General features: G+C 39.0%; 1 protein-coding gene across 4 annotated transcripts; it reads right to left on the bottom strand.

Annotated features, from left to right (window-relative positions):
- Nucleotides 1–1184: 1184 nt before the first annotated feature.
- LOC134336203 (cohesin subunit SA-3) lies at nucleotides 1185–13249 on the bottom strand. 4 transcript variants are annotated; one of them, XM_063018914.1, is made up of 33 exons: nucleotides 13199–13249; nucleotides 12503–12550; nucleotides 12050–12146; nucleotides 11781–11960; nucleotides 11501–11597; nucleotides 11162–11238; nucleotides 10992–11055; nucleotides 10851–10901; nucleotides 10155–10267; nucleotides 9622–9819; nucleotides 9450–9548; nucleotides 9305–9384; nucleotides 8865–8972; nucleotides 8199–8295; nucleotides 7979–8093; nucleotides 7804–7907; nucleotides 7621–7707; nucleotides 7380–7472; nucleotides 6864–7064; nucleotides 6607–6674; nucleotides 6441–6528; nucleotides 6264–6347; nucleotides 5920–6012; nucleotides 5673–5820; nucleotides 5234–5364; nucleotides 4453–4554; nucleotides 4018–4148; nucleotides 3815–3931; nucleotides 3289–3437; nucleotides 3011–3149; nucleotides 2321–2398; nucleotides 2055–2157; nucleotides 1185–1418 (listed from the first exon to the last, which is right to left on the bottom strand). In XM_063018914.1, the coding sequence occupies exons 2-33, from the start codon at nucleotides 12529–12531 to the stop codon at nucleotides 1371–1373; spliced, it is 3369 nt and encodes a 1122-aa protein (XP_062874984.1). In that variant the 5' UTR covers nucleotides 12532–12550; nucleotides 13199–13249; the 3' UTR covers nucleotides 1185–1370. The 4 variants fall into 4 exon arrangements, with proteins under 4 accessions (XP_062874984.1, XP_062874983.1, XP_062874982.1 ...); XM_063018913.1 differs by having other exon boundaries at nucleotides 10155–10306; XM_063018912.1 differs by having other exon boundaries at nucleotides 10851–11055.
- Between the last annotated feature and the right edge of the window lie 560 nt (nucleotides 13250–13809).

Consider the following 13809-nt stretch of genomic DNA (forward strand, 5'->3'; position numbering starts at 1 on the left):
TAGGATTGTAAAGCTGTAGATGTTCAGATTTGTAGTTGAGTTTATTAATAATAGAAATAAATCAGTGGGATTGATTAGTTCTACAGTGTTTCTGTTGGTGCTGGATCAGTATGTGATGAATCTGATTTGAGGATTCTGAAAGTTAAAACATTTTACTTTTATTTTATTTAAATATTATTTTTTTACCAAACTTAAATATAACCAGAAATAAAACAGCAACATTTTGATTCCTCACTCTCCCGTCCTCTCAGAGAGAGAGAGAGGGGTCACTCCTAGTCGTTTAAATTACTCACCTGATCGATCATTTCTATCCTTATGATAGTGGTCTCTTTCAGGATGACAAGACAATAAAAGCTCATTTAATGAGGATGAAAATGGTGTAATGTTGTGGCCTTGAGTCACCAGATCTCAACCCAGTAAGAGAGCTACAGGAGATTTGAGTGGTGTGAGACTTAATCTCCACCATCTTCATCTCAGAACACCAACTGAGGGAAGAATACTGAGAAGAGTTTTCCATCTCTCCAGTACTGTTCCAGAAATCCCAGTAAGAAGTGGAACACCTTACTGCGGTTATAAACTTTATACTGGCTTTTATTGGTCATCCGTCTGTGTGCCAGTGTTTCAGTGCTGAGCCTGTAGGTGACGCTTTCATTTCATTTAGCTAGCGCTGTAGCTCAGACTGAGCGGTGAATAGTAGTGGTGAACAGTGTTGGGTAATGTAATAATCCCTGTCTAAACACAAACTCACTCTGACCATGTCTGCGTTATACAGCAGCCAATAGTTTGTGGATACTGGCACTTAAATGTCCTACTCTCTGCATCACATGCATGAGCATGGAGTCACTTCCACTCCTATCCCAGCCTCCATTATACTGAGAAGCTTTTTAATCATCACTGCAGGAATTTGCTTCTATTCAGCCACAATTGAATTAGTTGGATCTGTATTCCAGTTTAATCCAAAAGTGTTGGGATTGATTTCCAAACTTTATGCAGAACATCGTCTCCTACACAAGAATATTTCTAGAGGGAGCTTACGTTGTGCTGGAACAGGAAATGTCATTCCCCAAACTTATGCAAACACAGTTCTACCTTTTATTTCCCCCAATCAGAGACCATACAGATCCTGATCTAATCTAATACAGACACAGAGCTACTGTACATCAGAACATCTCCACCTCTGACACTTCAGCTTTTGTGCTCTTTATTAAACAAAAACATTAAAGGAACGAGGCGTTGTTGCCATAAATTCCCAGTGTAAACAAATACAACCTTTATAAACACAAACATCAAACAAAATGAAACCATTAAGCCATTAATCACAAACCCCCTGTGGTCTGAATGAGCGCAGCATCAGTACGTGTCAGGGTCTCTCACTCAAACAGCTCTTCCAGGTAACTGGTGGAGTGCCGTGTTGATGGCTACAGCACACACACACACACACACACACACACACACACACACACACACACAAAAGTTTTATTTGCAGAAAAAACAGCAGTATATTAAATTAAAAGTTTTGAATTAAAGGTTTGTTGTTTATAACCGTGCTGCTCTATTAATTCATCATTATACACAGAACATGAAGGCTGAGGCTGAGTGTGTGTGTGTGTGTGTGTATTGTACACTAAGCATTAAAAGGTTTTTTTATGAGCATATTATAACACATTATTTAGAAGGTATTTCGTAATGAATAATGATTTAAAGTCATTGTGTTTATTCAAAACGAACAATGTAATTTTAATATCATGTAGTGTAAGCCGCTGTAAACTACATTTACACTGATTTATAACATAATATATATTTGACATTGCTGACATATACACTGTATTTATTTATTATGTGTAAGAGAATCATTAGTTTTGAGGAAGCAGCGTACAGACCTGTTAGATCATGGAGGGTGCACAGAATTACTCAGAGCTGATTATACTCACACACAGAGTCTGGCTGATTTTGAAACTATGTACTTTTGCTGAATTAAAAAAATCCCTAAAATAAAATGTGAAATGAAAGTGTAATTGCAGCTGAAAATCAGGTAAGATTGATCTTCCTCTCACCAGAGACACGTCTAAATCTGAGTCTTCCTCCTCATCATAGTCCTCAATCTCAGGATGATCTGCTTCATTTTCCTCTTCAAAATCCTCCTCAATCAGAGAGAGCCTGACACACACACACACACACACACACACACACACACACACACACAACAAAGAGGAGACAAACCATGACCAACATCGGCAACCTGTTACCTGCTGGCATGAATGTAGAGTTAAAACCCTAGCGCTCACACAGTCCATCTTAAAGAGTGACTGATCACACTTACATGTGGAGCTGAGACTCAACATCACTGTGTTCAGAACTCTGCTGCTCTTTCCTGCTGGATACCAGCCTCTGTACACATCTGCACACACATTAAAAAAGATTAAATGTGGAATAACATTTATTTTTAAATACATTTATTGTGTGAGAGCCCTAGTTTTTATTTGGATGGCAGGGGAGGGGGATAAGGGAGAGGGGTAAATTTACTGTCATTATTATTAGTTCAGCAACCCAGTGCATTTAACCATATGTATTATACAGAGGTGCAGTTCTGTGTTCATGTCCTGAATATTACACTGGGTATAGTGCACTATATAGGCTTTAGTATATTAAAAACAGTAGAGGTGACTAGAAAAACATCTAGACTGACATAAATATGGTATAAAACGTTTAAACTCTTAAAAGGGCTGATTAAATCTGGGATATAAATAATACAAAGGTACTAAGCAGAGAAGAGTTGAATGTTCTAGTGAAAAAAAGTCTTTAACTAGATGAACTGATGAGCAGAAATAATAAAATGATGTTTGGGTTAGGGCAGTTCAGGATTGTGTACATTATTATAAAGTTAAAGCTAGAGTGGGAAGTAAGAGATTAAGAGAAAAGTTCCATGTGTTGCTTTACACAAGATGTGTGTGTGTGTGTGTGTGTGTGTGTGTGTGTGTGTGTGTGTGTGTGTGTGTGTGTGTGTGTTTACCCATCTGAAAAGTCTTCCTCTGATGGCTGATCCAAGCTGATCTCTGCAGATGCAGGTGGAGAGAGTGTGTGTGTGGGTGCAGCACGACTCTGCAGAACTGTAGAGGTGAGAATAGGAGTGTCCAAACTGCTTAGTGATCCTACATACACACAAAAAAAAATAGATGCTGGTGTTTTGGAACCATCATTGTTTAATAGACACAGTTGGATCTTCAGCTCCACTTGTAATTTGGGTGGAAATGACCCGAGTGTGTGTAGTGTGTGTGTGTGTGTACTGACCGTCAGTGGTGCGGAGTCTCTTTGCTGGTGTGTGTTGTGGGGTGATGGTCGGGGTCTCTCTGGATCCTGAACGCAGTGAGCGCCTGTACATGCTCACTCTGCTCATGCTCACAGAAACGTTTTTACACACACGCTGCAGATAATCCAACCTGCACACACAGACAGAATCAGAGAGAACAGGTCACGTTTTTACTGATGTACTGTTAGGGGAAAATAGAGAAGTATGTTTGGAACACAAACTGTGTGTATAGAGTTTTTACTTGTTTAAGCTTCTTTGGAATAATTTAATTTGTTCACAACATGTTTGTCTGAGGGTTACTTACACACACACACACACACACACACACACACACACACACACACACACACACACACACAGAGAGAGCTTTACATTTTTCAGTGTTCAGATTGTGCAAGTTAATAATTGGCTGTTTTGTGTGGGCAGGGCTAAAAATAAAATTGAATATTACAAGTTTACACTTTGTGTGTGTGTGTGTGTGTGTGTGTGTGTGTGTGTTTAACATACAGCTGTGCTCTGTCCTGCTTAATCAGTTTGTGGCTGAATTCACTGAGAATCTCCAGGAAGCCCAAATTAGTGTCATCACCCTCTTCAGATCCTCTCAGCGCAAAACGAATTCCATCCCTACAAAACAAGACCACCTCTTCTTTAATCTGACATATATTTCAGGATTTTGTCTATTAATTTTGTGTGTGTGTGTGTTTACTGACTGGTGCAGGGCTAGAAGAGGTTTGCGAATGTGCTGTAGATTAACACTGAAGCTCATGGCAAGTTTCTTAGCCAAGTCTCTGATCTCCTTCAGTCCCTTATCCAAACCATCATCATTTAAAGAGGAGTAAAGCTACAAACACACAAATATACTGTATGAAGTCTCTGATGTCTCATTAGAATAGTTTCATTCCTCTCGAGTTTCACTTTGCACTCAAAATATGGTAATATGGCAAAAATAGGTGTGACGAGTTAATTACTTGTTAATTAATATTTCAGCAGTGAATTTTAGAATACCCGATCTTTAGTTAAAACGAAAGAATTTGGGACTGAGCTGGAGTTACATACAGTAGTAACACACAATCTATGTGAAGCACAAACCCTTTGATTTATTCATTATTATTGTGGTGACTATGTAGGGTTTTTGTTAAACAAACCTGCTGCAGGCTCAGACAGACTGTTCTTGCACTCTCTTCTGCGTTCATCATCTTGGACTTACTTAAAGTCTCCTTTATTATGTCCCCATAATCCCTATAGAACTACAGAGAGAGAGGGAGAGAGAGAGTAAGAGAGATAGAGATTTAAGTTATTTCTGTGTAGAAATTACTGCAATATTGCTGTTATGGACTGTATAGAATTGAAACAGATTCAGATCTTATTAACACAAACGCTGAGCACTGTGGGGAAAAAATAGACAATGTACCCACGTAGCGTGTAATATATAAAAACACCACTGAGTAGTCTAGGGTCACATACTAAATATGTCATATCTGTAAGTCGCTCTTGATAAGAGCGTCTGCTAAATCTGCTAAATGCAGAAAATGTAAATATGATAGTAGTCCACCAGAGAATATATGCGCCATACAAGACTGGATGATTTTCTTTACATTCAGTGTAAAAACAGTCAGAAAATTGTACCCACACACACACTCCAGTAATTTAATGGATGGAAAGAACGTCCACCAGCTTAATGCAACACCGCCCTTAACCCTAGGAATCATTCATTCATCTTTAGTAGCCACTTCATTCTTTATTTACTTAATCTGGGTTGTAGTGCTTTTGAAACACCAGCCAATCCACTTACTGGAAAAGGGTAGCCATGTTTTACACCAAGTGTTTTCATGTGGCACACACACAGCAACATTTATTAGAATAGAACGATTGGCATGATAGAATTTTGTTTCTCTCTCTCACACACACACACACACACACACACACCTTGCTGTAATATTTGAAGACATCAGTTGCTGCTCTGAGCTCTAACACACCGTAGATGATGAGTTTACAGTAACCTGCCAGCTGATTCCTTCTGCGCTGTAGAGTGACCATCATCTCCTCCTCATTCTCACCTACACACACACACACAATCATGATTGAATCACAATGTCTTTTACTTGAGAAAGTTTGGAATTAATTCTAATTATTATTTAAATTTCCTTTTAAATAGAAACGTGAATATTATAGTTGTGTTGTCACTGCCAGCTATGATGGCAGAGTACCTGCAAAGCTTAAAAACCACCAGCAGCTCAGGTAACGTCGGTTATTAATAAAAAATGTTATGTAACATCTACAGCTGATCAGTTTAACTACACTGAAAATCATAACCAAAGCTCAGGAGTGCACAGGTAAAAAAGATCTTAGTATGAAGTGATTGTACCTGCATCCTCATCCTCAGTGAATATGTAATCAATCAGAAACGAGGCCATCTCAGCCCCGAGTGTCTCATCAGGACAAATACACATATCAGCAGGTCTGCCTCTGCCCTGCCCAAACACTATCAACACATCACACAAACATACAAACGCCTGACACACACACACACACACACACACAGCTTCACTCTCTGACCTCTCATACTATACAGTAACAGTTCAAATAACAGTGTGTGTGTACAAAGTTCAAACCTGATCTCTTAGAACACTGTGACCCACAGACAGACAGTTCTGACACACCACACAGAACGACCAAACCTCCTTCATCATCATCTTCACCTCAGCCTGACAAAACAGAAACATAAAAACAGAACTAAAATAATCAGATGTATAAAAAATGTAGTTTAAAATATATCATCACTTTTCCCATATGTGGAACTTTTGCACTAACCCGTCTACCTAAACATATAAGTGACCAAGGCAGCGCTGATAAATCGACTCATGTTTCAGTTCTCAGTAAAGAATGTGTGTACTTGTAAATCACAGTTATACTTTAATACAGACTAAAGATGAACGTCAGACAGCAGGAAGCATACTTTATTAGGGTCGGGCATACGTGAGATCTTCATTCTCTTCCACAGCAGGTGGAAAACAGCACACTTCAGTGCACACACCATTAACTACAATGAACAACAATTAACACTGATTAACAACACACAATTAATCAGAACTGCACAAAAGCTAAAACAATCACGTAATTACAGCTGCTTTACCTCTGTATCCACCTCTCTCGACTCGACTCCAGTCCTCAGCAGCTGGAGGCAGGGCTCAAACAGCTGTAATGCAGTCAGATCTCTGGCACTAACACACAAACACACACCGAGCTCAAAGGCTGTACAGTGATATTTCCATGGTTGTTGTAATCATATAAACACACACCTGCTGAAGACAGCCAGTCTTTTAAGAGAAGTTGCAGCAATGAACAAATCATCTTCATCAGCTGTTCCCTGTATTATACACCATATTCATAACTTCACTTGGCAGCTATGTGCTAACTCTTAAACGTTAAACAATGTTGGGCATTAAAAGGTCTGTAGACGTAGCCAGACTTCACTTTGCAATTCACCAAATGTTTCAACCCACTGTCCCCCTCTGTCTACTTTACTAATAATTGAAGTATTGATGAGTGTGAGAACCTGCAGGACATCAGTGAGATGTGTGTTAAATCTTTCCAGTGTGGAGTCCAGCAGCTGACCGATGGCTCTCTCAGCTCGTACAGAGAAAGGGTATTGATCACAGCCCAACACACATAAGACACGTACACATGCCTCCAGCACACACTCCACATGATGCTTCTCCACAATCTCACACACCTGAGTCAACAACAGCTCTAGATACTACCACACACACAATAAAACAGTTTAAGCATCAGTGTAAAACCTCTTTAATGTTGTTTTGAAATCATGTTAAAATTAAACTACATTTCAGTAATATTAGTAATTATTGCTGCAAAAACTTCCCTAAGAAAATGTTCGTTTCTGTCAGAAGTTTTGTGAATAAAGGACCAATGCACATTTTGTATTGTGTATGTAATTAGTATTCATTAGGCTAGTCTTTAGCACTCATTACAATGGATAGCAGTTGGCTGGTTAGGAGCGTGAAGATGTTTAGTGTGCGTATTTGGTGCATCATGGATCTTGGCGAGTGTTTACCCTCTCCAGGCGGCCCGTGATGCCATAAGCATCCAGTTCAAAATGCAGAGGAGCTCGGAGCAAAGATGTCACCTTATCCACATCTGCAGAGAACTGAGAGAAAGTTTCAGATGAGCTTTATAAATGCAGACAGTTTTACAGACATGCAAAATCCTGGCATGGCACATGAAACTTTATGTTGCAATTTACTTTTTATTTGTTGCCTCTCTGCATAATTTGAGTGGTGTGTGTGTGTAAGTACTTTATTAAGTAGTTGTGGCAGCAGTGGTATGAAATGATTGGTGATGCGTTTCTTCTCTTGCATTTGTTGTTTCTTGCCCTTTACACTCTAAACACAAATGCACATAATGATTAATGTAGTGGAAGTATATTCAGTGTGTCTGTTACAGTAGTATAAACATTAAAGCACGTTAATAAAAGTGACCTTTTTCCCCATTGAGCGTGCTGTAGGTGGTGCTCCCTCTGCTGCCTGTCTCACTGCACAGATCATCAGCTCAATCAGAGCAGACTCTTCATCATCGTTCAGCCCTACCACACAAACACATATACACTGTGTTCTTCTATGCCTGATGCACGGATGATGAGTTTAGTAAACCCACCTTGCTCTTCCTCTTTCTTCTGAAGCAGCAGTGATGTCATTGTCTCCCAGTCCTTTAGCTCTGGCCCTGCCACACCCCAAAGACTGTCCACCAGGTATGCAGCATGCTCATGATACTGACACACATTAAATGAACAGTAATGCAGATCACATGATCATTTCACAGCAAAGATTTTAAGCTTTTTGGATTTTGACCACTTGATCAGAAATGCTAATGTTACCTTGCTCTGAATAAAGAAGCAGACCAGCAGGTTGAGAAAAGTGACTCTGTGCTTTTCTACTTCCCCCTCTAGTACGTTATTAACCTCAGTACACAGCCTACACACACAGACAAATAAATACTTCAATAATCCCGAAGGAAATTAAGGATTCAGGAGCTTGTTGCATACATCAGAAGTGATAGTACATGTTTGATTTACATGCAACCCAACTGCCTAATGTTGTACTGGTCATCATTATGCTCCCAAAACAGTCTGAATCGTTTAGGTATGAAATCCACAAAACCTCTAAAGGTGCCCTGTGTTATCTGGCACCAAGATGTTAGCAGCAGATCGTTTTAAATCCAACATCAAGAACTGACTGTTCACTCCCTGCCAAAAAAGAAGATAATCGATGTTTTTCACTTCACCTCTTTGTGGTTATGTGGCTGATCAGTGTGATTCTGTAGTTTGCTTAAAGATGCACATTTCGCAAAGCGAGTAACACAGAACCAAATCTAATCATCAGTAATAGAGAAGCAGTCAGAATCTCAAAGATGTGCAAAATCTGCAGCTACGTTTGTGTCATATAATCATATTTAAACTGCTGGCTGATTATTTAAGTAACAGCTTAAGCAACAGGATTGTTTTAATTATTAAAAATTCCTATTGGAGATATGATAAACTTACACATGGTACAGAAACTCCCCCGCAGCACATGCCAGTCCTCTGTGTGCAGCAAATACCAGTGGATATACACGCATACACTCCTCTTCAGAAACACCATCCTCCGTCCTCCTACACAAATGGAGTTGAAAAAAAAAAAAAATCTACAAATAATTCCCAAATGTCCAGGGAGAGAAACATTGATGCAGGGGGTATAAGTTTTAAGAAATTGTGCTATTTATGGTAACAGTTTTCGGGGTAAGGGTTTTTTTCCAGACTGAAAAGTATAAAATAAGAAGAAGGCTATCCTGGATGGATGTTAACCCTGTCTAGAACTAATGCATCACTTAATACGTGAACACTGATAGAACGGATGCCACACGAGACTTATCAGCACATGTATTAATACACACTCATCACAGGGTAAAAACTTGGATACGGTATTCTCTCTCACACACACTTACTGCTTTATGACCAGCAGCAGTCTGACAGCTTCCACAGCAACATCAGCATCTTTGTCCAGCACCATGTTTAATATTCTTTCCTTTAAATACACAGAATGTTTATATACAGCACAAAATCCACACACACACACACACTCTTACACACCTTAAAGCGACTGGTAAAGAGCTCCATACGACTGATGAAACTTTTTTCTTCATAAAGCTTCTGCAAAGCCAACACACACTGCATCCGCACACTGGCCTGCTGTGAAAACACACAGTTACTTACAGAACACGCCATCATTTCTACACCTGTACCTGTGTGTGTGTGGAGATACTTTGTCATGCAGCATCCAGCCCAGGTATTTGAGGTGCCTATCACTGAGGAATGAGGCGGGGTTTACTCGAAGCCACACCCCCACCTCCTCCATGCAGATAGCCCGGATCTCAGGTACTTTATCTCTGTATCGATGAACAAACACTCCCTTAAAAATCCCGTTCATCAGAGAGCGTAGCTCCTCTTGCTGCTCCAGCAGCTACACACACATCAAAAGTTGATATCGTTTATTCTAAACACAATCATAAGAACTCACACTTTGTGTTATTTGTAAACACATGCCTGGGCTGCATGATTATGATCTCTGTGGGCCATCGTACATAGGTATTTCCGATTATTTACAAAAGGTTTCATTTTTTTGGTACAAGTAGCTGCAAAAATGAAGTCAGCGACATTACAAGTGGCATCTGTTAGCCTGCAGATGTTCGAATTTTTGTAATAATAAGCTGAAATGCTCCACTTCTGTAGGACTAAATGTTAACCAGCAACTTGCTGATGATAGTTTAGTTGTGTACAGTTGTGTGCAGGTGGGACCTCATTGTAGGAGTTCTGCAGCTCCTCCAGTCTCTCAGTGGCTCTATGTGAGATGCTCTTCTTTTTCTCCAGCTCACAGCGTCTGTGTGTCATGTCAGTCTGAGCAAGCCTGTCTGCAGACACAGCTACTATTGCAGACATCACATGCATTGCTACATACACAAAACAGAGTTAGATTCTTCACTGTGCCTCACTTGTTAAGTAAACTCATCATTATTAGTGACTACTTCATGCTCTTTAAGTGTAATCTTCAAACTCATATTTACATAAAAGTGTAAAACTGCTTAATTATTCTAAAACGTAAGAAAATACAAAGTGGGCTTGGCTTCATGAACCTTTATTGCTTCAATCAACTCTTATCAAGAGCTATGAAGCTGAAACCAGACATTCCAGGATCAGAAAATGAAATGTGATTTTGCTAGTTGCCGTGCTGGATTCCTCTCACAATGCCGTGGTTCTAATTAAAAGTGGAATCAAACAGTTTAGGGTTTTTGTGACACATGAGAAACCCTTGACAAAATCATACTATAAACTCAGCTTATTGGAGATGCTTTTTGTGGCAAGGTGGATCAGAGTTCAATTAGCAACAAACTGAGTGTAAAAGGGGTAAATGTGTCACTTTAAAGAAAATGATGGCAAAGCCAGCAGACCAGTTTTACCGCATCATGTTAATGCATCATAGTAGTGTGACCTCACCGATGAGTGTGCTGGTGTGTCTGAAGGCTCGGACCTGGGAGTCAGCGAGCCCTGTGAGGAAAGAGATCAGTGCAGAAAATGTGTACTCATCATACAGCAGACTGTTCCTGCAGCGCTGCACCAGCTGATGCACACACTCACACACTCCATCACGAAAACGCCTGCCCTGAGACCCTGTCACAGCCAGCGGGTAACACACAGAGTCCTGAAGCACAAAAAGCAGTACTTGAAGTTTAAACCAGCAACATTCTGTTCTGGCTGGGTCTCTTTACTAACAAGCCTGTTAACCATAACCTCCAATCACTACTTACCTCATTAAATTCTTTGGTCAAGTGACTGATGATGTCAGCATTTTGCATGCTATTAAACATCTCCCTGGTCACCACACCTAAAACAACAGCATCAGCATCTTATTTAGAGTTTCTTGCAGTCTCTCTACTGTAGGACAGACCTGCTGATGGCACCCTGTCCCTAACGTCTAAAGTATCTTCATGAAAAATAATCCAAGTGTTTTACCATTGGATGGGTAGGCTCATAAAAAGCAACATAATGATTAAGCATGGGGTTAGGGTTAGGGTTAGACCTGCAGAAAACTTGTTCAGCAACTAGACAGTGTTTTAAAAGAAATACATTCTGCCCCCGAGACTCACCTTTACAGCCACAACACTCGACAACAAAATTAATCAGCTGCAGAAGCCCTTCCTGTCTATCCTGCTTATATTCATCCAGCCAATCATCAACCACCGTCTGCAACAATAATTTACATTATAACCCTAGACAAAAAAAAAATCTGAAAATCTTATAAAACTTTTTACATTATTTTGCATGATGGATAAAAGAGCTATAGTAACAAGGTGTCTTGTATTTATTTTGAAAAAAAAAGATATTGGACATAAAAAGCATGCTAATGGATAAACATATTTGTCTTACCACCAGTGCAGACCTTCCTGATCTCACAGCTTCATACATGCTTCCCCTCTCCCTCCGCTCCACTTCCTCTGTCGCAGGCTGTGCAGGGATGGTGTGTTTAGGTGTTGGAGGGTCACTGTGTGTATGTGTGAAAGAAGAACCGAGGTTGCTGCCTGCTCTCCGTCTGAGACGTTTCGGAGACTAAGGAGAAACATTATAGATGTTCAGTGTTTAGTGACACACTTTCCCATCCAAATAGCAAGTGTGTGTGGAAGTATATACACACTAACCAATGCTTCCACAGTTGCTCTTTGTTTTCTTTTTACAGTCTTAATGTTGGGCTCAAAATCACCATCTGAGACATCATCTGGCTCCTCCGGACTTAAGCTGCACACACCAATTCATCATTTATTTATATTGAGACTATAACAACATGGTCCATCAGCCTGTTATACAGGATAGTCAACATTCATATGCAATACCGTTAAAGCAGTGGTAAACTGTGGTACTATGGTACAAGCCCAACTAGGGTAGCTACTGGGAAGAACAAGAAATACATTCTTAACATTTTTTGTAAATACCTGTCAATTTTTACAATTATTTACTGTACATGCAATTTTTTAATTTCACGAAACTGGGTTATTATCTGTAAAAATAATAATTTTAAAAACGTTAAACATGGCTTGGCTTATCTCATACATTTAGGCTCTTATTTATATCAAATTGTGTGTGTGTGTAAATACCTGTCCAGTTCAGACTCTGATAGCTCCATGGCTTGAGTTATTCAGCATCTAAAAAGATAATAGTTCATTTAGTAAAATCTGTTTGATATGTGTAATTAATATAGATATGATTTCTATAATTTTGAGGTTTCATTTTTTTTTTATTCTGGGGGTATTTTAAGTGATCTTATTTCTAGAAGAGTGACCAAAACAAAACCCTTACTAATTAAATTACTTAAATTGTACAAAATGTTTTCCATACAGTTTAAATTTAGCATCAATATTCATACTTATTCACCTGGATAAAAAAGATTTTTCTATTTTAATTGTAAAATGAAGTAACACTGAACTGTATCTGATGTACAGCACACATTACCTTATTCATACCAACTAACGCTTTTGCAAAATCTATACTGTTTAGACATTTTCTATTTGAAATGTATAGCATAAAAAGTATAAAAAGTAATTAAAGTTTATATTAACTACATTTTTTTTTAGTAGCTGCTAAGGTTAAGAGTTACCAAGCATGAATTAGCGTGGTTAATTACCGATGAACACTTCAGTAAAAAAACTCACCCTATTAAGTAAGCAATAATAAATTACACAAACAGAACAGAAAATTTGGATTAATTACATTCCCGTTACAATATTTAATGTAATTTAACTGTATTAAGCTTTGGAGAAGTTGTCGCTGTTACAACTGTGTAATTTACTCACTAATACAGAAGAGCTGTTTGCACCGCTGCCTCACCTACAGTCCGTCAACTGTTCAGCTTCACTCAGGCTCGTTCGAAAAATATCGCCTCAGAAAGGCGCTCGGTATTTGGTTGGTTAAAAAAAGCGCGCGGAAACAGCGATTGGTTGTTTTTCAAATATCGTTCACCCAGCAACGACCATGAATCGACCAATTGCGTCTCAGCTCCTGTGACAATTAAATAACCAAACGCTGTGGAAAGAGAACTTGGGAGTCGACACTGAATGTGATTCCACATAAAGCTGTAAGAGTCTAAAACTGGGAGTCCAATCCAATAGTTGATATCGCTAACCTAACCTGTCTCCTAAACTCAAGTTTACCCCAATTTATTTATATTTAGTAAATAGACAATCACACATATATTCTTATATTAAACAAACATTTAAAAAAATGCTATTAAAGTTTAGCTACTGACCTACATTCCGACTTTATGCAGACTAAAGACTTTATGCACTTTTTTACACTTATGCCGGAAGTTGCGTATTTATATTTATTGTCCGTGTTATTCAATATTTTAAAATAACGGACAATAGCCTAAAGCTTTTATCAGACAGCGACAGTAATTAACTATTTT

The sequence above is a fragment of the Trichomycterus rosablanca genome, chromosome 22 (assembly GCF_030014385.1).
Source record: "Trichomycterus rosablanca isolate fTriRos1 chromosome 22, fTriRos1.hap1, whole genome shotgun sequence".
Classification (NCBI taxonomy): domain Eukaryota; kingdom Metazoa; phylum Chordata; class Actinopteri; order Siluriformes; family Trichomycteridae; genus Trichomycterus; species Trichomycterus rosablanca.

What these genes read in the sequence shown, in the direction of transcription:
- LOC134336203 (XM_063018911.1), bottom strand. Translation starts at nt 12,531, where the DNA reads ATGGAGCTATCAGAGTCTGAACTGGACAG. An exon ending in AGACTGGCTGTCTTCAGCAG is followed by an intron (nt 6,529 to 6,606) that starts GTGTGTGTTTAT and finishes TTTGTGTGTTAG; the next exon opens with TGCCAGAGATCTGACTGCAT. An exon ending in TCTGTCTGAGCCTGCAGCAG is followed by an intron (nt 4,149 to 4,452) that starts GTTTGTTTAACA and finishes GTGTGTTTGTAG; the next exon opens with CTTTACTCCTCTTTAAATGA.